At 35.6% G+C, this 26,290-nt stretch overlaps 2 protein-coding genes and 1 long non-coding RNA gene across 4 annotated transcripts; 2 read left to right on the top strand and 1 right to left on the bottom strand.

Annotated features, from left to right (window-relative positions):
- Positions 1-5,055: 5,055 nt before the first annotated feature.
- LOC123524674 (WW domain-containing oxidoreductase-like) lies at positions 5,056-5,950 on the top strand. Its single transcript, XM_053522346.1, has 2 exons — positions 5,056-5,447; positions 5,806-5,950. Exons 1-2 carry the CDS (start codon positions 5,056-5,058, stop codon positions 5,948-5,950), a joined length of 537 nt encoding a protein of 178 aa, XP_053378321.1.
- Positions 5,951-7,778: 1,828 nt separating this feature from the next.
- On the top strand, positions 7,779-16,269 carry LOC123545816 (uncharacterized). 2 transcript variants are annotated; one of them, XR_008370232.1, is made up of 6 exons: positions 7,779-7,897; positions 10,956-11,114; positions 11,310-11,454; positions 11,778-11,912; positions 15,438-15,533; positions 15,914-16,269. It is a non-coding gene; the product is annotated as an uncharacterized LOC123545816 (long non-coding RNA). The 2 variants fall into 2 exon arrangements; XR_008370233.1 differs by lacking the exons at positions 7,779-7,897; positions 10,956-11,114; positions 11,310-11,454; positions 11,778-11,912 and adding an exon at positions 11,959-13,375.
- A 3,399-nt stretch (positions 16,270-19,668) lies between these two features.
- Positions 19,669-25,574, bottom strand: LOC123545817 (L-xylulose reductase-like). Its single transcript, XM_045332119.2, has 7 exons — positions 25,308-25,574; positions 24,128-24,225; positions 22,865-23,019; positions 22,560-22,602; positions 21,633-21,797; positions 21,303-21,420; positions 19,669-19,989 (listed from the first exon to the last, which is right to left on the bottom strand). Exons 1-7 carry the CDS (start codon positions 25,360-25,362, stop codon positions 19,880-19,882), a joined length of 744 nt encoding a protein of 247 aa, XP_045188054.1. The 5' UTR covers positions 25,363-25,574; the 3' UTR covers positions 19,669-19,879.
- Between the last annotated feature and the right edge of the window lie 716 nt (positions 25,575-26,290).

Below are 26,290 nucleotides of genomic sequence, written 5' to 3'. Positions count from 1 at the left end.
ACAATTTCTACCTGATTTTCGTGAAACTTGGACAGAATGATTGTCAAAACAGGGCCAATAACTACCTTATTAATTATTTAAACACAGTTTTTAAACTAATATTTATGAAATTTGGACACAATAAAAAACCTTCTTACCACTCCAGAGATCACATTTTATTTTGATACCGCCTGCATAGCTCGGTACAGAGAGAGCAGATCTATCTACGGATCGTAGGGTCGTCAGTTCGATTCCCGAGTTCATAGGTGGCATTGTATCTGACCTTTGATTCATATGGAGAATTTGGCAGCTACGTAGGAAGAACAGGTTAGTAGATACCAAGCAAAATGATATTAGATCGGTTCTAGCTTAAGATACTTCAGCGCACCCGGTTTATATGCTGGATTTGGACAACTAAAGCCGCATCTATGAAAAAAGAAAATATGAAAAAGCGGATTTAGAGTTTTGGAAGCCAGGACTAGATCGGTTCATGAGGGGTAATGACATGTAACACATCGCACACCCCACAGCAAGGTGAATAAACTAGACTTCGTACAGTAATCCGAATTACTTACTCCCCTTTGCAAGTAACCCGTCATTTGTTGAAAAAATAGTTTCTCTTAACTACGGCTGTTATTTGCCATTTTTTCGGTTATGGTGAGTTTCAATCTGACTAAAGTACATCTCCTATTACGCTACGCATAGGATCTATTGATAGCCTCGTTCTGACGATCCTTCCTCTAGCCAATCAAAAGCTAACTTACAACACTATGCAAGCTTTAAAAAGCCTTGGTTTTTGGTATCTACAATTTTTATGTCGATAGATGTCAGATATCTGGTAGTGCACTTGCTTAGTAAGCGAGAGGTCCCGGGTTCGAGCCCTGGTTTGACTGCAAATTTTTCTTACTCTTTGACATTCGAACAAGTTGTCTGATTGGTTCAAATAAAAATAGATTTGCAAAAATAGCAATATTGGAAATCCAAAATATACAGAAGACGAATGTTTATGGGTCGTTCTCAGATCTTCGTTTAAAAGATCAAGTACTTTAGTCAGATTGGGTGAGTTTAATATCAATCGAACAAGTTTACAACTAGTACTGTAAATTATGACATAGAACTAAGGTGATATATTGGTAACTTCACTTAATGAGCCAGCAGTGAATTACGCCGGTACAGTGACGATGATAAAATCTTGTGAAAAGTGGCAGGAATTCTGTCTATTAATTTATTAATATGTCTGTCAGTTTGTCAGTCTAATTGGCTGAAAAAAACATTTATGGTAGCCTACATTATCAGCTCTAGACTATTAATTACTGCTGTTATAAACACTGTTTGGTCCATGCTTTCGCTAGGTTTACAGACATGTATGTGCATACGAAAAAAGTGCTATGAAACATGAGAGTAAGGCTAAGGCACTTGGACACTTCTTAGTAGATATACTTAAGTTAGGAAAAAGCACAGGCCTTATGCGTACGGCTAATGTACAATATAAAGCCAAATGGTGTCGATGATGATGTGGATGAATAATAACGTTGAAAATTTGTGTCAACTAACATTATCATAAGTAAACAGTTAGTTATCCACCGCCTATGCGTAAGTTGTCGATAACTGCCGGGTAGTCATAGAGACACCGAGAAAAAATCGATAAAAGGTTTGGCATTCAAAATACTGGTCCGTAAAATGGGCCAAAGTTGAACACCATGTAAATTTTACAATCTAGATCTAGCACGCAACTCTAGTCCACTAGTTCAGTTGATGATGTCACGTATAGAGACATGAAACAGCCGATGTCTGTCTTAAGGTATCAGTCTGTAAAATGGGTCAGACATGAATGCCAAACAGTAACTCAACCCTTTAAGTTGTTAAATTGGATTCCCTTGCCGCTCACCGGTGATTTTTCCATCTAAGATTACCGCCCATACCCCAAATAATGCTTGAACGGGATTTTCCTTCATTATTGGATCTTTAGGTAGCCGACATAATTAACTCCGACTCGTCTTCGGTTTAGTAGGATGAGGATAGTCAATGTGAAAATTTTGTAAAAATGAGTTGATACCACTACGAGAAATTCATGTGGATCTAAGTTTTGAGAAATGCCTGGGGAGAGTAGAGGCTCAGAGCGAATGTACCACATGTATGTAAGCCTACTTCTTCGTAGGTATTTCCAGCTTGCCAATTAAGTAGTATTTACGATGAACACCATTTCAAAAATGGCCCATATTACACATTAAGTGAGACATGTCCCGTCATTTGCAAATGGCTGGCCTTTTTAATGTAAGTATGTTTTACAGCAAGATGCTAGACGTAAATACTGGTGTAAGAAAAGTTTCCCATTACGTATATTTGAACTGAATCTAGGTGGATGGACGACCGTTCCTGTTAATTAAAAGAAAATATGCTGCACACAAATAGTTGAATGAAGTTTATAACTCATTTCTTTTACAGTATTCAAATATTTCATACATGTGGTTTTAAAAGTGATTATTTCAGTGATTTTTGTAGTAAAGCCAGTATCAAACCTGATTTATCGTGTTTTTATGCCCCTCTTCGGAGAAGTGAGGGTATTTTGTTTTACCCGTAGTCGATCTGTCAGTCCTTTGGTCCGTCCCGTCCATTGGTAGATATCAATAACTAGAGAACGCTTGGTGTCACAATGCTCAATTTTCATAGAATAATCGCCTGTGGTCAGTAGCTGGCCCTTGTTGTTTTAGTGTCAGAGGTCAAGGTCACAGTGATCCCTGTGACACTGAGACAAAAAACCGGTTTCCGCTTTATGTAAAGAAGCTGACCTACACTCGTCAAACTTTATAGTATGACTGCCTATGGTCAGTAGATGACATATATTGCATACGGATCAGTAGGTTTAGGGTTAATGTCGCTGGGACCTGTAGGCTCCATATTTGTCGTTTTGGCGCGTTCATTTGGCGTGTTGGCGTCTTGGCACCCCCACCCCCGAAAACGCGCCAACACGCCAAGACGACAAATGAACGCGCCAAAACGACAAGTATGGATTTTGTCGTCTTGGCGCATATTATTGTCGTGTCGGCGTGTTGGCGTCTTGGCGCCCTGCAAACGCCAACGCGCCAACACGCCAACACGACAAATGATTTATCGTGTTTTTATGCCCCTCTTCGGAGAAGTGAGGGTATTTTGTTTTACCCGTAGTCGATCTGTCAGTCCTTTGGTCCGTCCCGTCCATTGGTAGATATCAATAACTAGAGAACGCTTGGTGTCACAATGCTCAATTTTCATAGAATAATCGCCTGTGGTCAGTAGCTGGCCCTTGTTGTTTTAGTGTCAGAGGTCAAGGTCACAGTGATCCCTGTGACATTGAGACAAAAAACCGGTTTCCGCTTTAGTTAAAGAAGCTGACCTACACTCGTCAAACTTTATAGTATGACTGCCTATGGTCAGTAGATGACATATATTGCATACGGATCAGTAGGTTTAGGGTTAATGTCGCTGGGACCTGTAGGCTCCATATTTGTCGTTTTGGCGCGTTCATTTGGCGTGTTGGCGTCTTGGCACCCCCACCACCGAAAACGCGCCATCACGCCAAGACGACAAATGAACGCGCCAAAACGACAAATATAGATTTTGTCGTCTTGGCGCGTTCATTTGTCGTCTTGGCGCCCCCGCCAACGCGCCAACACGCCAAGACGACAAATGAACGCGCCAAAACGACAAATATGGATTTTGTCGTCTTGGCGCATATTATTGTCGTGTCGGCGTGTTTGCGTCTTGACGCCCTGCAAACGCCAACGCACCAACACGCCAACACGACAAATGAACGCGCCAAAACGACAAATATGGATTTTGTCGTCTTGGCGCGTATAATTGTCGTCCTGGCGTCTTGGCGTCTTGGCGCCCTGCAAACGCGCTAAGACGCCAGAACGCCAAGACGACAACTTCCCAATTTAGCATGTTGGAGCCCCCGCCAGAACGACAAATGCCTTGTTTGTCGTCTTGGCGCGTATAATTGTCGTCCTGGCGTCCTGGTGCCCTGCAAACGCGCCAACACGCCAGAACGAGATGGCAGAAATCAGCCACCATATATGTGAGATTTACTTGTGTTAATAGGAATAACCCACACATTATAGACGAAAAATAATTTCTCTCAAAAATCCATAAAAAGTGAGTATTCTAAAAAAACCTTATTGACATAGGATTTTTGCAAGATATTCTTAATTACCAAACATACTTTGCTGAAGGAAGTAAACCATTGCAACACTTCTAAAATACTAGTAGTGCAGAAATTTATATTCTTCTTACATTTTCACCAATATCTGACATATTCTCACAGACATCTTTTTTAGTGACATAGATACATTCTATGCCAAACTTGGTGGAAATGAACATGTTTAAAAAGTTCACCCAAACTGTGGGCCAGTAGCGTTAACGGAAATATGCATGATTTTTTCCATATAAGAATTAATATTGAAGGCCATTTCATATGTACACCGAACCGGAACCGAACCGACGCCGTTCTTTTTTTCGTTTCAGACTCTGAAAAGTCGTCTTGCACATGTGTTACAAATTTTGATCCAGATCTTTGACTCAAAGTGTCTAGAAGCATATCAAATAAGAGAACTCATACGAAATGACCTTAAAATAGGTGATAATGATATGTTACTGTTTAGATATTAATAATACAAAGTCGTCGGAGCCGATGGCGGAGAATGAAATGGGAGCATGTGATACATAAATTGAAAGACGAATATAGAAAGTACCGCAACTGCATGAGGATCCCATACGAAATTTTGACCATTTTTGCGTTAGCGAAGAAAAAATCAAGTAACTTGTGGAAAAACATGACCTCTTACGGTTCAGATTTGGTAACAAAACTAGGATTTCAATTCGAGCATGCTCTAGGTTGATTTCGGTTTACTATTCAGTTCCACTTCGGCATATAATTTGAAATGACCTATAGATTATACTGCATTTTAATGTTTTTCGGTTTCGGTTCCGGTTCGATGTGTATGTAAAATGACCTTTGATTCAAATTACATTGAATTTGTCGAACACTAGTTGTAAGTAGTTTGTGTCTTTTGTTCCTACTAGATTACCAAGTGTGAAATGGGCAGCAGAGCATCTTTTCCGGTATCAGAGGTCCGAGTAATCATGGTCACTGATGCAAACTGTGGACTTGGGTACCAAATAGCTAAATCGGCTGAGATGATGGGGGCTACTGTCATTTTGGCTTGCAGATCTGCGGATAAAGCAAGAGCAGCAATGGAGAAAATGCATGAAGAGTTTAAAGAAGAGAAAACAAGAGGGACACCAAATCTGACTGAAAAATCTACATTATGTCTTGAATTTTTGAAGGTTGATTTAGGGCCATTCAAATCCGTTGCACAATTCTGTGAGGACTTCAAGAAAACTGGTCGTCTGCTTCATGTTTTGGTTTGTAACGCCGGTATAGCACCCATACCATACATGAAAAGTGACGATGATCTTGAAATGATCTTGCAAGTTAATTATTTAAGTCAATTTCTGATAACAGCAAAGCTTTTGCCAGTAATGAAACAGTCTGGTTTGGACTGCCGTATTATATTCAATTCAGTAAAGCGGAAAGATTTGCAAAGTTTGATATTGAAAATATAAATTTTACTGGTACACAAAGAAACTACCCAGTTCATTCATGTTACAACCGATCGAAGCTGTATCAGATCATGCAAATGCTCGCCATGTCACGCCGCTTGACTGGGACTAACATTACAGTAAACAGTTTACATCCGGGTATTGTTGAGACAGAAATATGGCGGTACAGTCATAGCTGGATGACAAAGTGTTGGATATTCATTGCACGATTTTTTGCCTGACCAGAACTCCTATTCACGGAGCTACTTGTGCTATTGACTTGGTAGTTAATCCAAAACATGCTGGAGTGTTTGGTCTATACTGGGAAGACTGCAAGATCAAGGAACCTTCTAGATTGTCTAGAGACGAAGAGAAACAGGAGGCGTTGTAGAAAGCAACATTTCCCTTCATCAAAGAGTACCTCACCATGGAAGAGATACATGGTATGGAAGGGAAGCAGTCTTAAAAAGTCTTATGAAAGTGTTTTGTTTTAATTGTCCAGTCCTTTTGGCTTTATATTGCATGAGAAGCGGTACTTTAAACATGCGAGTTCAGCTGTAGAATGCTACATTTACGATATATACTTTGTTGAGTACTAGATATCAAACAATAATAAAGTTTGTAATTTCATGCGCCTGTGACAGGCTGTGTGCGTCAGTGATCTACCTGTAATGTTAAGTATTGGTTAATATTTCATTCCGTTTCTACGTAGATTTAAAGTCAGCATTTTGAAATAATCAAACTGATGATATATTAATGTTTACTCTGATAAACTTTTAAAGATACAATTATGAACATGTATAAATACTATTTCATTTGAAATTTAGCACTTTAAAAAAGTCCCAATGTTTTTTTCCAAGTTGTTTTGTATATCCTAATAAAATTCTTAATAAAAGAAACCTGTGAACAACTTCCTCTTGGTATGTGGCGTTCTTGTATGAACCTCTAAAGTTTATTCAAAAGTTGTTCTCGTAGGAACCGGAACAGCGAAAACTAGACAGAATCGGTTAGGTAACTGAGCCGCTTGATGTATCTTCACAAACTTGGTCAGCAGCAGCATTGAATGAACCCCTTAAAGTTTGTAGAAATGGCTTTACTTGATACCTTTAATGTAACACCATAACTTTTAACGTCGGCGTTTAATGTGTTACCTAAATCTGTATCTTCCTTGATACAGATTGTGTCATCGCATACTAGTACAATGTATATCTGTGTTTGGTTTTGTTTCTTTCTTTCTCTGAGAAAACTTATAAATAAAATGTATCCATCTTGTCTGTCGTATTTTCTCTCAAGACGATCTATTTATTTTCCATATTGACATGCAAAAATTGCCTGTCATCAGTGTGTCCTCTACGACTATGTGCAACATTTGCAGTATCAACATAACTCTCGTATATTTTCTAGGAACGAACTCTAATACTGTTAGACCGGAGAATTTGTCATTTCGTGATAAAAATGCGCATTGCAAACAGTATCAGTTTATTTTGCACGGAATTCAATTTTGTGTTAGACATGACGTTTTGTTTTGATTTTCCAAAAAACAACAAATATGAGAAGGAAAATATTCCTAGCTATTCATTGTTCAGTTACATCAAATGGATCATGTCACCTGATACTTTCCCTGCATTACCAAACTGCACATTGAGCATTCAAACTTTGCATCCAATTGCTTCTATCTTATTCATATCACTGTCGCGCTTCGTGTTAGATTGTACCTGTAAATAATATTATAGAAGCTATAAATCTTCTTTTATTTGTCGATACATCAAGGTCATTCGTAATTTAACAGTAAATATAATTTCTGTTTCTACATAAATTTGTACTGGAAGTGTTCGCTTATTTCAAATACTCAGTAAGTATTTGTACCTTCTCTGAGAACGGAGTATTTTATCCAAAAGAAAAAAGTAGGGAAAACCAGCAAATGATTATCTTGACATTGTGGTATAAAAGTAAATTACAACTTTGAATGCAATCATTGGATATAACATTTTAAAGTGACTGCATCTACAAGGTTGTACGTAAAATGTATCATTTTGGCTTATTTTGATATATCAGTACAGATAATACAAACTTATCATGTTTGGCAAATCAAATATATCAAATAAGACCGTGTGCAAAGTAGCTCAGGTGACATCCATCCGAGGCAAAAACTGTAATAACAGTACTTGAAACCCAAAAACTACTGAACCGCTATCAAATTCGTAAAATGATAGAGAATTGTCCAATCCTGAAGTTAGATTTCTAGTTCAGTGTGTAAATAAGGGCAATACTAAACATTTTTAGGCATTTACCATTATATCCTGATCGAGGATAGATAGATATATATGTTTTGACAAAGGTAAGTTATATGATATATTTGTTAATTTATAACCGTGCTTTTAAGTATACAGTATTTAGATTTCATACCAAGATTTCAGAAAATTGAGGCATACTAGTATATGACTAAAGTTGACAAAACACCCTATAAAAATGATGATGATGATAATATTGAATATTATTCTTGCTTAACCTCCGGCGTCGTGTGTAGACACCTTGTTAACAAGTATCAGCAGGTTCGTGTCATCACGAATGAAACCTAGGGTAATACAAACTGAACGACACTGGCTGCATAACTTGTCAAAATTTCATTTTCTTCCCGATGTGATCAAGTTTAGTAACTATAAATCACCAAAGAATACTTCCATATTTTTTCGCTATGATGATATCGACTGAGTCTCATAGTTATCATGACTCTTGCTAGTGATGAAGACATTATGTCCCATTGGTACACTTTCCTATTTGTCTTTCTTGAATATTGCTAAGAAGTATCCGTGGCCGTAGCGAGAGACTAAAATGAGTACGCGCGTTTGTTCGTGGTTGTAAGGTAACTTCGAACGGTAAAGGCAAAGCGCCGACAGGGGTTAGTTTGGCAGGTTGTTTCAATAGGAATGTTTGTGGGGGCTCTCCCAGGAAAAAATAGTATATATATTATGAAAAACACAGTTTGGTATGCGCTGTTTTTATATAAAACAGGAACATTTCCCTTTCATTCCGGGTACTAAAACCGATGGTTGTACGTAATATGTCTCTCTTGCGGTGGAGGTCTCGGATGCAACACATGACTTACTTTTTGGGAGGTGAATGTATAATATTCTTCTTGATGGAGCTCCTGATTTATCACATAGACATTATAGATATATTTAAAGCTGTGAGACATAAGATGTTCTACACGAATATACTTTTTCTAATATGATAAATATATAAATTTTTACTCGTATAAAATACTCGTACAATTTTGAAGCAATGATAAGCGTAAACGTGTAGCAAGAAGTTATCATTACGTTCAACACATCTGACCGATTGTTCATTTAAATTCTAAATTTGATGGGAAACTTATTCTGTCACACTTCTTGGAATAAAAGTAGCTAAATACGTCTCCACTGGTATAAGACACCTTTTTCCCTGCATCTTTTTGAATTGCCTTGCAATTAAGTATTATGGTTTCTGTCTGTTTACATAATTCGACAGTAGTTATTAAGAGATTTTTTTTTCTAATTTTGTTTTACAAATGCAATGGCACTGCAACTTATGCCCATATTACCAAGTAATGAGATCCAAGCAACTATAAAGGAAAAAAACTTAAATTTGAATTTCGTACCTACAATGAATTACTTAATTTGTTTGACACGATGAAAACTAAAAGTGCAATACACGTATAAACGTTTCAAGTATGATAAATTTACAAATCTGTACTCGTATAAAATAGCCGTACAATCTTGAACAATACATTGTTTGTAATGTAGCAATGGTAAGTGTAAGCGTGTAACTAGACTCAAAACCTCTGACCGAAAGATTTTTACAATTGCTTAAATTTTAAATCTATGATTTCCATCGAAGAATTTTACCTGGAAAATCTTTCTTGTTTTAAAGTAGCTAAATGCGTCTCCCATTTCTACAAGACGCTGTCTTCCGACTCTTTTGAATTTTACTTACAATAAAAGGCTGCTGTCTGTTTCTATTATTCGAACGGAGTTATCAAGTGCTTTTTTATTCCCATTTTATTTTACAAATTTAATGACACTGCAACTTATTCCCATATTACCAAGTAATGTGATCCAACATAAAAACTTACTTTGCGGCATTCATTACGGTTCATACATTTTAAGATATGAGCCGTGCCATGAGAAAATCAACATAGTGGCTTTGCGACCAGCATAGATCCAGACCAGCCTGCGCATCCGCGCAGTCTGGTCAGGATCCATGCTGTTCGCTAACAGTTTCTCCAATTCCAATAGGCTTTAAAAACGAACAGCATGGAGCCTGACCAGACTGCGCGGATGCGCAGGCTGGTCTGGATCCATGCTGGTCGCACACCCACTATGTTGGTTTTCCCATGGCGCGGCTCATATTTTTTTCCACAGTACTGTAGATATTGTTTCATTTAGCGTGATTGTGCTACTTAATGAGTAACATTTTTTGGACTGCAAAGTTATTTATTTTACTTGATTTAGTATTATATTTGGTTAATCTTTTGAAGATTACTAAAATTTCTTTACTTGCCTGTCTGAATCATGAAATGATGTCAAAATATGTCAACATTGTTATAGTGGTAAAATCATTTGTTGAAAATTACTCACTGTACTAATAAACTTCATTGAAGAATGTGAGTGGGTAGTAGGATGGAAGGTAGCCTTCAGTGCTATAAACGGATTTTCAATTTTAATTACAGTCAAACTTACTTGAGAGACCACGTCTAATCCACTTGCATTAAGATTATCTGAAATGCGCGCACCGACTGAAGTATGGTACTGAAATATCTCGCAAACATCATACTGTTGTAATGTCGTATCGTGTATTTACGCTGATGTCTATTCCATATTTTATACAACATACCTATTCGAAAATGGAAATTGAAAACATAGTTACTAAACCGAGATTAGACACCACTGGAAAGCCTGGTAATTCATACATTTCATCTTTGTTAATCACTCGCGTATTTTAGCAATGCGTCCATGCAGAAAACGACTCGGCAGTAACATTCGAATAATGGCGATAACACGTAGCATTCATTTTCTTTTTTTTTTTATACCATTTCCTGTTTCGATTTAAAATTTGATAAAAAATTGTTTCGAAAATTTAAACACGGACAGCAAATCATTAGTTCATCGTATGCGCAGAAAACCAAAATGACTATTTTGCGCATGAGATATCAGACTTGATTTTCAACTGATCGTCTCTGACAAATGTTTCCTGAAAATTCTACATTTTCTTATCCAGCATTTTTATATATTTGTTTACATTTGACCATTTAAAACAATTCTTTGTATATTGATACGGGTCCACTTTGCTTCATACAGCAACGGCTGAAGAGTTATTCATAAACCTTAAACTTATCCTCTTCATATTTTAATAAATAGCGGTTTTGAAAAAGTCCAGTCTATAAGAATTCCAATGTCACGGTGTCAGCCATGTCTAGTAGAATCGTAACTGATCGTGTAACAGCTACAAGCGCCAAAGGAGTGAGCGTGGAGGAATCTCAAGCTTGATACACTATCTGGGCAAAAACATATGAGCAGGTATTTCACAGAGAATTTATTCTGTTATTACAGATATCAAAGAACAAAAAGGATATGTGCTGGTATGAATTTCAGAGTATATAAAGATCAGTTTGCATGTTTTAAGTAACAAGTGAAATAGCTGCGCATCTATAGATCACGCATTAAAACAGGCACAACATTGTCTTATTTAAAGAGCATGTAATTTAATTGCAGGAATATAAGGAGGCGGGTGTCACATTTCAATCGAAAGTATCAGAATACTTAAGTTCTTGTATCTCACCGGAAGAACGAGCAGACGTTCGAATCATTGATGTAGGTGCAGGGACAGGTAGCAGGGACAGGTAGCCTCGCAAAGCATGTATGGATTTTGTTTTATTATTTTTTTTCAAACCTGGTTATGCTGTATATAATTTCTATTCTAATACGTCTTTTATGTAAACAAGTTGCTGAAATAGGGAAGCGCTTTTTCATAGCACAAGTATGACGCCAAATAAAGTAGGTTGACGTGACGTACTAAACTATACAATGTGCGTGAATTATATCATTCCGCTTCTGAAACATCTTTTATATAGTAGCACCCTTTCTCGCGATACGACGTAGGATTTCCGTATTTTAACGGAAATGTGCATGTACTCTTCATATTAGAATAATAAATATTGCATTAACATAACTTTATTACAGCTAATCCAATCGGATTTCGGCATATTGATGCTCTAGATCCTTCAGAAGATATGTTGAAGGAAGCAAGAAAGTACGATCTTTATGAAAGTTATTACACAGAATTTCTGTCAAAGAATCCTACAACAATACCTGCAGGTAAGAATACATTGATGTACATCATGTTTGCCATGAAATGCACCCCTGTAACAATCAAATGATTATTTAGTCATTTAAAGGGAATTCCTATAGTTTTTTATGCGCATCTTTCTGCGCAGCCTACACTTTCTATGGAAAACTGAACTGAAGTCAACATTTGTTGAAACATGTTACAGACAATCTTAAATATGAGGAATTTTGAATGAAATAACATTTTTGATAAGTTATATCAGTAATCAAATGTTGATACTGGTTTATGTTGTATTGACAAGTATCATGCCTGACAGGTATCTTGCTATTTTTGTGGTTGTGTTTTCACATCGCATTTTAGTACAAAGACAGTGTTGTTCATATAATGTAAGATAATTGACTTAGTACTGATAAGACAATATCATCATTCAGATTATTTAGTATTCAATTATAGAAAGAATTAAGAAATTTTAAAACTTTTTTTAAACTTTTAGCAGACATACATGTAATCAATTTGGCCAGGTTCGCGCCATTTCCGTCCGAACTGGTGTTGTATTCTAGCGGTCTTAACATAAAATTTAGCCTGGTGACCCATACATTTTTAGCCATTTTTATGCTCACAATACAATTATCTATACACAAGAAGAAAAAGAAAAAATTCTATGAAAGAGTTTTTTCAAAATTTAAAAACAAATATTCTTCACTATGGGTATTTTTCATTGAAAAAAGTTCACAGAAGTAAATATAAAACAATATTTTTTTCATTTGTACCCATTATTGTAAGGATAGAGTATTACAAATATGACTATGATATCAAATAAGTATATAATAAAATCTGTAAAAAGAAAAAACCGTATTGTGCTGCCTGGATGTATATTTTGGTTGGTATTTATAAAAAAGCAGAAAATTATGAAAATGTTGAAAAATCGCTGTCAGTTTCAGCAACAGTGACACCGTTCAAAACAATTTTTCACAAAAACAAGCCTGGTGACCTAATGTTTTTATTTGTTCATTGTTTTCAGCACCAATTTTCCTATCATATATGTGAATTTAAAAAAATTCTATGAAAGGAAAAAAAATATAGGAATTCTCTTTAAATGAAACCATCGGATGTTTCTCTCTGCATCTAATATGGATAAGACAGGCTGCTACTGCGTAACATACTGCCATCAATGTAAAATCGTTCGTTAACCTTCACAGATAGGCTAACTATAGATTAAAGTCAAAATGAATAAGTTACAAAGCATATTCTAGCATAAAACTGCTATTTTGTTATTTTTAAGTTGTGTTTTAACAGAAGAGTAAACTTTCGTTAACAAAGAGATTCTCGCGCTTACATGCTGTTAACACACTTTTTTTTTTATATATATGTGCGTTCCATGGCAAAGCGTAAGGTATTGCGGCCCCATGATGGATAATTCGAACGAAATGACGTCAACTTGATCAGACATTGCTGACGTTCCCGCGCATTTCATGGACATTTAATGACGTTGGTGGGCAATATATCCATTATATTTTTGCTTTTATACATATTTTGAGCTAGAATAACGTTAGCGCATGTTAATTTCGTGTTATAACATTTTTAGAATCCCTCGGGGCGTTTGTACCCTCACGGGTTCGGCTACCAACAAATCCCTTGGGAATCTGTAGATGTCACTACACGAAATAAACATGCGTTATTCCTGAATAAAAATGTAACCAAATGAATAACAATAATGTTATAATAATGTCAATATTCGATACCCATTTTTTAAACATTTATTACAGTCAGACAGTGTGAGAGAAACACACCATTACATATTGTTGCATGGTTAAACACATTATTTTTATGAGACTGTCTGTATCATCGGGCGGTGAACCCTCATACCTTAAAGAGGCATCTGAACCTGCATTTAATCTGCTGTACATTCCCTCAAAACTGTAACGCAGTCATAATAGGTCGGATTGCTCTGGCAACAGGGGTTTATACTATTAATTATTGGGTTTGTTACTGACCCTCTACGGAAATATGTAGGGTCAGTATGCTTTATAGAGGGCGAGACGAAGCTGAGCTCTCTATAAAGAATACTGACCCTAATATTTCCGTAGAGGGTCAGTAACAAATCCAATAATTGATTTGTTTTATCGACTACTTAATTACTTCTCCCGGGCAGTAGGATAGCTCCCTCATTCACTGAATAGTCGACCTAAAAAATGAAACATTAAATAATAATTACAGAAGAAATATTTTGCTTTAATTCAACAACAAAATTTATTAATTAACAACAAAAGGCAAATATCACAGCCGTTCTTTTCTGCTGAACACCAAAGTCTTCCCTTTAATAGATGAAAAATATATTTATGTAACACCGCTTAACACAATCTTTTTTTTTTTCAGCAGTAATCTATCTGAAATTTACAAAATTTCTTGTAATTACTTTTACCTTATCGTCATTTTTATATCGATAATGCAAATTTCCGCCATCTTGAATTGCAATTCACATGTAGGGTCACCCACTGACTCTCTATAGAAATATAGTGGGCAACCACGTGACACTACTCAACCAATGAAAGGGCTAGAATCTGGTGGGAGGTAAAACAAAAGTCACTGCATGGATATCTAAATGAAGGCAATATATATTTTCCTGGTGTCTATTCCATCATATCTGTAAAGAAATCTGTCTGGAGTTGAAATTTTTTATACAGAATGATAATTTAAAAGCTTTTGAAGGTGGATACACCAAGTACTAGTTGTAATAAATGATACCCACGACTTTTCGTGTCCATGTAACATATATCATATATTAGGATAAATGTTTTGTTTTTTTCAAATTCAGCACAATTTAAACTTTTAATCTTAAATCTAATATATTTTGTATATATAATAGTAGTAATATATTACTTTAGAATATGTTAGCACGCATATAAGAGGGTATTTACAAAAACAAACGCAAGAATAGTGATCTTATATACGTGTCATTACAAGACTCCTTATACAAATCGCCAATCCATAGTTTGTGCTATTTGACTGTCTGTTTTCAAGACTTGTTTACTGGGCTAATAAGCCAAAAAGTTAAACATAAAACTGTGAAAATGAATTAAGGATCGAAATGTCTGAACAGGAAAAAGGACAGAAATCTTTACATTGTGTTAAAGAGAAGTTTTTCTTTTGTTCGTTGTATAGTTTCAAAGTATACTATACAAAGAGCTTTTCCCAGATTTATTCGTATGTTAACATGATTGTCGGATTTTCATTATACTATTTAAGTTTAAAGCATAACATACAATCCTAAATACATGTAGTGGTTTATTATAAAAAATATATCATGATTAAAAGACTTATCCATTCAAACTGTTAACAACATGGTATGTTCTTTAGCTTTCCTTTGGCAATTGGTCCTCATGAATTTCCCGCAGCCGAACAGAGATTAGATGAAAAGATAAAAAGTAGCTCCGTGGTTATGCGAACCCGTTCGACCTTAACGTCACAAGTTTAATAAATTTCATATGGAAGAAGATATGTCCTTCTTATTGCGATAATCATCAATATATTTATTGAATTTCTATATTTTGCAGACACGTACGATGCTCTAGTTGGCAGTGGTATCTATGGCGAGGCTGCCCATGTGCCAAGTGAAGCTTTATTTGAAATGATAAGGCTTGTTAAACCAGGTAACTTAAACTAGTGCTAAAATGAAGAATTTGATTCTAACATGTCTGGATTTGATTGCCAGTTAAACAAAGGAGAAGCTCAAGCTGTATATTTAACGCCCTCGTGGTTCAATTCCTACGCATCTGAACTCTGAACCGTGGTAAATTAGACGAAAAAACACAAGAAGGCCTTGATTGTTTTCATTCTGACATGCTCATTGAAATATTTTAATATATATTATGCTGGACTTCATTTACCCGAGGAGTAATAAACCGAACGTCATATAACGTTGCTATAAATTATTTCTTTACTAATGTTTTCCTTTTATATAAAACACTTAATGAATGTCAACGTTATGAGATGAGCAATGTGAGGATTATAAGGACATATATACTTACAGGGGGTGCATTGTCCTGACAACAAGACGTCATCTTGTGACTGACGGAATTGCTTATACAGATCTTGAGCCTCTGATGGACAAATTGGAGACGGATGGAAAGTGGCAGAAGATATCACGTGACATATATTCCGGATGTTATTATGATCTAGATGGAATAGTTTGGTGCTATCAAGTTTTGTGAATGTTGATACGCGGTTGACCTCGTCATAAAATGTAATATTACAAATATTATCACCTCTAGCACAATTATTCATATACGAGCGACTAATATAAACAGCTTAAATATTCACATAATCTTAAAAGTGTATAGCCTTCGCATACACAAAACAATATCTAAATTAAATTTTCAAAATAGATTGCAGTGTTGATGAATGTATAAAAACACATATTAACAAATTTGGATAATACTTCCTCATTCATTTGGCTTGTTGTAGTTGCGTAAATAAAGATTGTCATAACCTTAACTTTAATTTACAAATGTAAGTACTTTGTCAAGTACGAAAATAGCAAATTTGTACACCAGAACATGATGACTTTTGCGTATCAGAATATTTGTTCAAATATATCAATATTAGCAAGTAGTAAATAGTTTATAATTCTTTCAAAATCCTCAGATAACCTTTGAGCAGAGATATGAATGCGAATTAAAATGTTTAATCTTTGCTGGTGGGAGAAGCAGCAAGTGTTTAGCAATAAGCCCACATGTACTACAAAACCGGTTACTTACTATTCAGTAACAGAATTAAAAACGTACAGTTACACTGAAGTTTCACTGTTTGAAAAAAATATATTTACCGATCTATTACACATTAGCATCATAGTGAGCGTATAATAATGTCTGGTATAGTATGTAAGAGTATTTAAGTTCTACGTCGATATAGATCTAGCTTCGTAGGAAATAGTTAATATTATTTTGAACGCATTCAACATAAATAGTTATTATTATTCAACGGCTATTCCTTCAGTGTAAAGTACATGTTGAAAATCATATATTTAAACTTTCGGACAAAATAAATGTGCAGTACAACCGGAAATGTTAGGCTTTATCTGCAATTTTTTTGTAGTGCAATTGTTGAAGTTAAAACAACTTTAAAAATAAACACAGATTTTCATACACGAAAGCAAAAACGGCTTATGACTATTTTGAATATACAAGACACACAATGAAAAAGTTCATCTCAAGGATGCATTCATTTTCATTGGTTTCTTTCTTTTGAGTTTAGTACCGTTTCACAACAACATTTCGAGGGGGTCCCAACAAAAATTACGTCTAAAATCTGTGACTAAGATAACTGGTATATCAGAAACCGGAATCGTATAAAGTGTTAAAAGTGTGAAGTGTTTTGTTTGTTTAGTTGGGTTTAACTTCACCTAAACACAATTATAGGTCACATGTCAACTTTCCAGCTATTCGTGGTGTAGGAAGACCACAGGTGCCACCTGGGTAGAACCACCGATCTTCTGAAAGCCAGCTGGATGGCTTCCTCACATAAAGAATTCTACACCCCAAGTGAGACTCGAACCCACATCGGTTAGGAGCAAGTGATTTGAAGTAATCGACCTTAACCACTCGGCCACGGAGACCCGAAGACAACAGTTGCCTTTCTTTAACTAACTGGAGGCAACAGTTGTCTTTTCTTTAACTAACTGGAGGCTCACCAACCGACCACATCGGAAAGGATCCCAGTTGGACTCGAACATTCGATCTTCATATGGGAAAAGCAGTATATGGTATGTTAGGTATCGATACGCTCTGTAACTGCATAATGATAATTTCTGTGATGAGTATACAAATTTTCAGAAATAATACCAGATGCTCTGTTTTGAATTTCATTTCTTCGCCGAGCAAAACAGTTTAAGTAATAGTAAAATATGTGTAATTCTAATAAGACTTTTGAGAAAATTGAAAAAAGAAAAAAATACATACATATCTTGCAGTATTTAGCATAACAAAGCGACGTTCTTTTATCATCGGAGTGTCGCTGCAACTGCAGCTTTAAAACACGATAGCTAGAAGGTTTTTGTTTTCCGTTTCATAACAATGCCTCTGCCTTATTGATCGGAGGCCGCGATCATATTGAATAGGTCAAGTATATAAGCGCTGGGGAAAATATTTCATGATGGACCTGTCAATTCTTTACTTGTGGGTAAAACAGGTCTCATAAGCGTAAATACGACTAGCTTCTACTGATTATAAAACATACCGTACGATTTGTTGTGAATTAACTGTTGTTGTACTTTCAGTAGTTCAACCGCCACCCTTGTTTAAGAGCAACATTTAAAAAACACGTTTTTTTTCATCCTCAAGTAATAAGTAAGTAGACTCGCCCAGTTTAATCAATCTAGAGCGCTTACTTCACCCGATTTACATTCGGAACATTTTCACGCGTTTCGGGCTTTATCGTATGTTTAACATGGGTTTTTTGAACCGTCTAAAGATGTTGGAAATGTTTGTCTCATTGTTTATTTTTTTTAATAAAAATGTTACTGCTTTCATTGTCTAACACTTTTTTTCCACCCTTGCCTGAAAAAACAGTAATGAGTTTGTACACTGTTCAGACAAATGTGCTCTGATGAAATTTAACCAAACACAAGTTTACCTGCATAAACAGAAAGCATGATATGTCACCATGCGCGGATCCAGAGGGGGGGGGGGGGGGGGGCCGGGGGTCCGGACCCCCTCTGGAAAATCTTTAAAAAAGGAAAGAAGACAAGAAGGAAAGAAAATGTTTTTTCGAAAAAGGCAACATTAGGACTGCATGTAAAGTATATGCGGCAGCTGCTACATACGACCTCGACATAATTCATATTATTTATCTAAAAGAAACTAAGAATTTTACCTTCAAGAAAACTTGATTTTATCTGTTTCCCAAATTTAACAGGTTAGTCCATAAAACTGTCCCAGAATGCAAAAAATGAAGTGCTAAATTTCAAAATTTCCAAGGTGGGGGGGGGGGGCGGGGGGCAGGGGATCGGACCCCCTCTGAGAAAATTGGCTGTGTCCTTGCATGGTCACTATACCTGTCCAGTACTGGACATTATGGTAAACGCTTCTTTTCTGCACAAATGACAATTTCGCAATTTCCGGTTTGTATTAATTTCTGGCCGCGATAAACCATTTGACTTGTTATTGTAAATGGTACAGGTTATGTACTACTCAGAGGCAATGTGTTATTTGAAATATCATTTATAAACGCATTTTCAGTCTACGATTAGACACAGCTGAACATAACACATCAACAATTAACATATTTAATATACAATTATTGCCTTTTGGCAAGGTCTAAATGTGGATTTATCCACATATTGACCGAACCTAAAAGGCAAAAATTGTTTTATTATTAAATCCAGCCTGCTTATAACTATTTCCCAATACAGTCGTTCTAGTGATTTTTTGTAACTGCATAAAAACTGTAAGATTTCAATAATTTATCGTAAAATCCTCGTATTGACCAAACCTAAATGGTGGCAATTGTTTTTTATATTTTAATCCAACATCTTGAAGGTTGATTGAATGCAGAGAAATTAAATACAAATATCTGCAGCCTGTAGTGGTCATTTGTCGTAGTAAATTGTGTACGACGTCGCATTGTTTTGGCTTCAAACCGTGATGACGTCATAGCTGGAGGTCAGTACGTGTTTTTTGGCCCCGCCTTTGGAGTCAATACGACTTTTTATCATTGCTCATTTGACTACATCTAGACTAATGGAAAGGACTATAAATATAGATTTAATAATAACATCTTTTGTTTGACTTCATTTGACTTTTTATTCATTTACAGAAAACGTGTAAGTAATCAAAGATCATAACATGTTGTTCCAAATATCTCACGAAGTAATACTGCAAACTTCATTGAAGATCATCTCGATACAAATCTCATCACAAAATAATTCCTTTATTTCATGTACGCGGAATCTCCTCTTATTATACAGAGATATTCTAATGAGTTTATGCATTTGCATTTTCTATATAAAGCTGTTTATCATACCACCATCTACCGGCAATACCACTCCATTTATCATAGAAGATTTGTCACTCAAGAGGTACACCGTCGCATTCACAATGTCTTCTATTTCTGAAAAAAAAGTTCATCTTGTTTAAATTACTTACACAAGAGCACAAGTTTGCACCCTTGAATGTTAACTCAAATGGTTACTCAAGTACCCGCCCTGGTCTGAAAGGATACTGTCAGACCTGTGTGAATGTACAGCAAGGGTCTTCCTCATTTGTGACACTGTGACTTATATTCCAACGAATCAATTTAAAACATTACAGGTAGTGTAGCAAGTTTATGAAAATAATTAATAACAACCATGGATATATCTGTTTAAAAGCAAAATCTGATTATTGATGGAATGATTCTATAATTTTCAACATAAAAATAACCCTACTCATTCTTGTATAAAAGCAAATGTAATTTAAGTATCATGATACTTTGCAATATTAAAGACCCACGTAAGAATAATTGTTATTTTTGAGTGATACATGTTGGAACGAACCATTGAGACGTAAAGTATCTACTTTGCTTTTACAGTTACAAATTCAAGGTTAACCTTTAGCATGCTAGATAAATTGTGGTCTGCTGGAAATGTCGTCTGCTAAAATTGTAAAGTTCATTCAATTTGCTCCAAAGTTGGAAGAAATATTGTCAGAGTACCAAACAGCTTGGAACCTGATCAGACGCCGATCTGGTTCCAAGCTGTTTGCAAAGGCTGTTAAATTCGCCTGCAGCAGGCTTTGTTTACTCTATGAATGTTTTATTGATTTAAAACGACAGTGTGCACATTACTTGATGTATTCCACACTTTGTGTCTACAATGTAAGGTGTATGTTTTAAACCTGCAATACTGAGTACATCTTGGTCTACAGTCAGTATTTTTAACCTGATAATTGACAAGAAAACTACACTTACTTGATTTTTTTTTTTTTTTTTTTTTTTTTTTTTTTTTGTTTTGGTTTTGGTTTTGGATAATGGCCAGGTTTCTACAGGATTTTACAATACTACTACACAAACTTCAAATATACATGTGCGAGGAAAGTATGAAAAAATCGAGGGTAAAGATGTATGGCCTACTGAGCATATATTGGAAGGAACATTGAAACAATACAAAACTCTACTAAAGACAATAACAGAAAATGTGAAAATAAAATGACTCAGGACGTGCCTTAAATCTGGCCTTAGTTCTTTTACAGAGTATTATTAGAATGCTTTTCATTAAGTTATTGTGGGAAAATAAGTAGATCACTAGGCTGTGGTGGGTCTTGGAGGACATTCATACATCTACTAAATTGTGCTAATGGTTGTTTCTGTCTGACCTGTAACCCGCTTTTTGAAGAAATGCTTGAATTATGCATAGAACTGTATTTACTACATTTTATATAACATACCAGCGAAACGCCCAACTGGTATTTTTGCGAGGGCCGCAGCTTTCTTTTCGGGGTCGTTCCATCCACGTTTTCCCATCTCAGTCATAACGACAGTTGGATTGACGCTATTCACACGTATCTAAATCATAGTAAAGGAGTTAGGATTACTTGTACCATGTTTTACAAAATGTTCAAGTCGGTGGTATTGTGTTCGCAACGTACTGTATTTTTTATATTATAATTATTGACAGCACTGACCACCATACATGAATTTTAATTTATCAGGTAATATCGCGGTATTTCAAACTTGTGTTAAACATGATAATCCAAGTACATATAGTATAAGTTTACCTTTTTAGGTCCCAATTCGTGTGCTAGTGACAATGTTAGCATGTCCAAGGCAGCTTTTGAGGTACTGTAGCAAGAATGGTTCATCGTTGTACGTATTCCAGCAATACTCGAGATATTGACGACAGCCCCGCCAGTACCACGTTCTGCCATTCCTTTTGTTACAACCTGTAATTTAAACAAAATAGATTATTAGTGGCCAATACATATAGGCAAGACATCTAATAAATAAACAAAAATGCCGCTAAATATTGCACGACAATACCGGGCTCCATGCCGGTATGCAGTTGAAGACCTGTCTCGTTTTGTCAGAATTTCAAACAATCACTACATTCCCTCCATCAAGGCCTCTGCCTCACTAGCAAATCTGCATCAAAACCTGGGTTGTGTTTTCACAGCAACCAAATTATGGCCCTACATTCAAAACAAAATAATTTGCTAAATCTCCTTAGGGTTCTGTATCATTCAGATACCATTCATGATCATCACAGGGTACAGATTTATCCGACGGACGTACAGACGAATATAGGACGAAAGTTCCCGGGTCATTACCAGTGGCAGGCTAATAACGCGAGCAAATGATACGTACTTTAATATGGCGTAATGTACCAGGACTTCGTGTTGTGGAACTCATTTAGAAAATATATGTTATAAAGTGTTTATCTCATAAAATATTTCTAAGTTCCTTTCCAAAAAAAGAAAGAAATTGATACATAACTTTCATAGGATTGTTGAAAACAAAAGTTGAGGTTTAAAACTGGACTTCTAAAGGAGATTCAAAGAGTTTCTTTGAGACAAAACTGAACAGAAACTAAGAAACTGACACCTTTTTTTAATCATATCCTGCCTCGAAGACTTGGGAAAGAACTTTGAAAAAACCTTTATACGTAAAACCGTGTAAATATTTCTACCAATTTGGATTAAACATACCTGTGTAATATTAAAAGCTGCTCGGAAATTTATATCATGTTGTCTGAAAACAAAAATGAAATAACATAAATTTAATCTAATTGAATGTTAGCAATTCCTATACTTGCATACATTAAATATATAAAGTCCGGTTAGTTGCACTGTTTGTCATTTTGTTTCAACCAAATTATTTCTACTATTTATACTCTACAGCTCTATATCAGAGCATTCGAAGAACGTAGCTTTTCCTTTCGAATTTCTGACCTTGTAATTTTGGCTTCAATAAATATTTATACGCAGTCTATCATTAAATATAATATACATACTCATCTAATTCTTCTTTTGTCACATCAAAGAACGGTGTATGTTTTATGACCGCAGCGTTGTTGACCAAAAGGTCAATAGGACCAAGATCTTCCACTACCTTTCTAGTTGTTTCCCAGTCTGATATGTCGAGAAGCCGAGTTTCAATTGACGGTACCTAAAGCACAATATGTCCGAAATGCATCAGCTGCTGCCTTGCTTTGATCTTATTGAATCGCATCCGAACAAACGGAAAATGCTGTTTAAATGCATGTCTGTATCATGACAATATGCTTTCTTCCTATAGCATGCATGATACAAATATTGCCAGGAAAAGGCAGCTACAGAATGACATAGTTTAATGTATATTTTGAACGACTGTGTAGATTTTTTCAACAAAGACTTATTGATTAAAAACAAAAACTTTCATTGTGCTGACACTATTTCGCCGTTTCCTTTTTTGAAATTCAAAACTTTGTGGTGATGATTTACATCAGTTTATGTATACACCTTAATATTTTATTATGACAAATACTTTGATAAATACATATGTGTACATGTTGCTGAAAATTTATTGAAACGCTTATAGCATATTTACGTTGAAATTTGTTCTACTGTAATACAATCTGACTAAAGTACTTGATCTTCTAAACGAAGATCTGAGAACGACCCATTCACATTCGTCTTCTGTATATTTTGGATTTCCATTATTGCTATTTTTATGTTATCCAATCAGGCGACTTGTTCGATTGTCAAAGAGTAAGAAAAATATGCAGTTATTCCAGGAATAACTCCCGGGACCCCTCGCTTACAAAGCAAGTGGCCTACCGACTGAGCTAACCGGCTATCTGATACATTACGACATAAGAATTGTAAATATCAAAAGTCAATGCTAGAGGTAGATTTGCAAGATGTTGTAAGCTAGGCTCTGATTGGCTAGTGAAAGGGCCGTCAGAACGAGGCAATGAATAGGTCGTTTTCAGATCCTATGCGTAGCGTAATAGGAGATGTACTTTAGTCAGATTGACTGTAATATGACTTGTGGCACAGCCTAATCAGTTCTAATTAAGTAACTACCTATCTGCTATATATAAGCAAATAGATACCGACAGCTTTGAGCTGAAAATGTAACAAATATCGGTACCCTGGTTTTACAGTCCATCATTTTTGTATCTTTAAATTAACTGAACTTGCACAAGATAGACTCTGTGATAGTTGTATCAACATTTAGTGTGCTAAACTGGACACTGTGTAAGTATACAAACGGTAAGTACGTTGATACCTACTTCTTGTTTGAGATTGTCTAAATCTGTTTGTGTCCTGCTAATTGCGTACACCTTGGTCCCTAGGTTGGCCAGTCTCACTGCGATACCTCGCCCAATACCTATGTCAGAAAAAGCAATGGAGTGTTGTGAAAGCAAAGGAATATCGCGATTCCTCACTCAATACCAATGTCGCAGAAAAGCAAAGGAATATCGCGAGATTCCTCATTCAATACCAATGTCGGAGAAAAGCAAAGGAATATCGCGATTCCTCACTCAATACCAATATCGGAGAAAAGCAAAGGAATATCGCGATTCCTCACTCAATACCAATGTCGGAGAAAAGCAAAGGAATATCGCGATTCCTCACTCAGTTCCAATGTCGGAGAAAAGCAAAGGAATGTCGGGATACCTCGCCAGACACCTATGTAAGAAAAAAAGCGTGAGAATGTCGCGATACATGTCCAAACAAAGAAAGAGAATATCGCGAAACCTCGCCCAATACTATCTCATTAGAAATAGAAAACTACGGAATGTCGTTTTAAACGGACATGCCTCAATATAAACAAGATTACAAAATATATTAGCAGATGTCAAAGTCTGCAAAATATTAAAGAAAAACATTACACATGTGAATTTATAAACAAAACTTCATTGAACGATATCAAGTTATGTTTACTGTCACTTTACATAATCTATATGCATTAACATAGTACATGTTTTAATCATGATAAATTTTAAAAATCTTCAAGAATAATTTTCGGACACTAATAGCTTATGAAATGGTCATAGAAATGGTCACCAGCTCGATATGAATCCTTGTTAAGATGCGGTCCTCGAGCACATAAAATATAGGAACTTTAGAACAACACTGCTGGAGTTGTCTAGACAGAGTCTTATTTGTGCATTTTCTACTTGTTGAAGGATATTTTTAGTAATACTTCTTACGCCGCAGAAAAATAGCTCTTGAAATAACCGTTATGCGAAATTGTTTGCCTAGAATACCAAACGCGGAAACTATGTATAAACATTTTAGTTACTCTCTACTATTGTTCATATTTGCACAGTGTTTGGTGCAGATTCCTGCTTAGCTAAAATCTTCCTAATAAAATTGCTTGTTATTATGCTTTCTGTGTAAACAACAATACAGATGTTGCAAAAGTGCAGTATAATGTTAAATTGCAAATACGAAAGTTGGAATTACCTTTACCAGCCCCAGTAACAAGCGCCCGTTTATCATTAAATTCTGTTTCTTCCATTATCTGATATCACGTTTACTATATTGTGTACACTCTATAATCCTGATGTTTTTAACTTTTAAAAATCACTTAATCTCAATTAAAGTGTTTTAATTTCTTATTTCAAATAAATAGTACCAAATTCTGTTCAACAGCTTTAGATATAACCTTGAATTGAATAGTCACCTGCAAAATAACATACTTTCGCGCACTTGCGTTATCTCAAAGTGTAACAATAGGCCGATAATCTACGGTGTATATCCTTGACCGAATTGATGCGCATTTTCGTGTCTCTTGCAGAGATCTGGGAGTATTTCAATTCAGTTTTCTGAAAGTAATACGGATGTTTAAATTTTGGCCCTGATAGACAATTTCACAGCGAATACAGACATTTTCGAGAATCTCCTGATTAGCAAGTCACACTGCGACTGGTCAGCTGACTCTGTCATCTAATAAAACTCGGGAGAGCAATAGGCAAATACAACTACACAAAATTCCTTCCAGTTTACGGAAAATACAAGTTTGTTGCATATCTTTGTACAAATGTATACCTCAACAATATTCAAAATAAACTAACAAAAGATGTGGCCGCAATATATGCTTATATATAATAATATTATATTAGACAGTTATGAAGAAACTATGAAAAAATAAACATAAAAACAGAAAGGAAAGAAAGAAAGGTGTTAGAATTGAAGAAAAAATCTTATAGTATATCAACTTGCATATATCAAATATTGTTACATTATATTATGTTACTCGCAATGCTAAAACTTGCTTGTCTATTTTTACACAAACACATTTAAAAGCTTATAATTTTCAGAACGCTTGCTATCCTTACTAAGCAGTGTTTCACAGTTTAATGGATATTATTTCCGCCTGCATGAAACATACATATTCGTTGGTTAATAAAGCTCGGACAATGGAAACGAAACCATCAGAATCAAAA

Source organism: Mercenaria mercenaria, chromosome 1 (assembly GCF_021730395.1).
Source record: "Mercenaria mercenaria strain notata chromosome 1, MADL_Memer_1, whole genome shotgun sequence".
In the NCBI taxonomy this organism is placed as follows: domain Eukaryota; kingdom Metazoa; phylum Mollusca; class Bivalvia; order Venerida; family Veneridae; genus Mercenaria; species Mercenaria mercenaria.
Note: the sequence above shows the minus strand (reverse complement) of the source record. Positions and strands in the feature narration are given on the sequence as shown.

Excerpts from the sequence above, each read along its gene's own strand:
- LOC123524674 (XM_053522346.1), top strand. The coding sequence starts at position 5,056 with ATGGGCAGCAGAGCATCTTTTCCGGTATCAGAGGTCCGAGTAATCATG. Across the intron at positions 5,448-5,805 it reads GATGATCTTGAAATGATCTT|AACTCCTATTCACGGAGCTA; the intron begins GCAAGTTAATTA and ends TTGCCTGACCAG.
- LOC123545817 (XM_045332119.2), bottom strand. The coding sequence starts at position 25,362 with ATGGAAGAAACAGAATTTAATGATAAACGGGCGCTTGTTACTGGGGCT. Across the intron at positions 22,603-22,864 it reads ACAAAAGAAGAATTAGATGA|ACAACATGATATAAATTTCC; the intron begins GTATGTATATTA and ends TTTTGTTTTCAG. Across the intron at positions 21,798-22,559 it reads CAGCTTTTAATATTACACAG|GTTGTAACAAAAGGAATGGC; the intron begins GTATGTTTAATC and ends TTTAAATTACAG.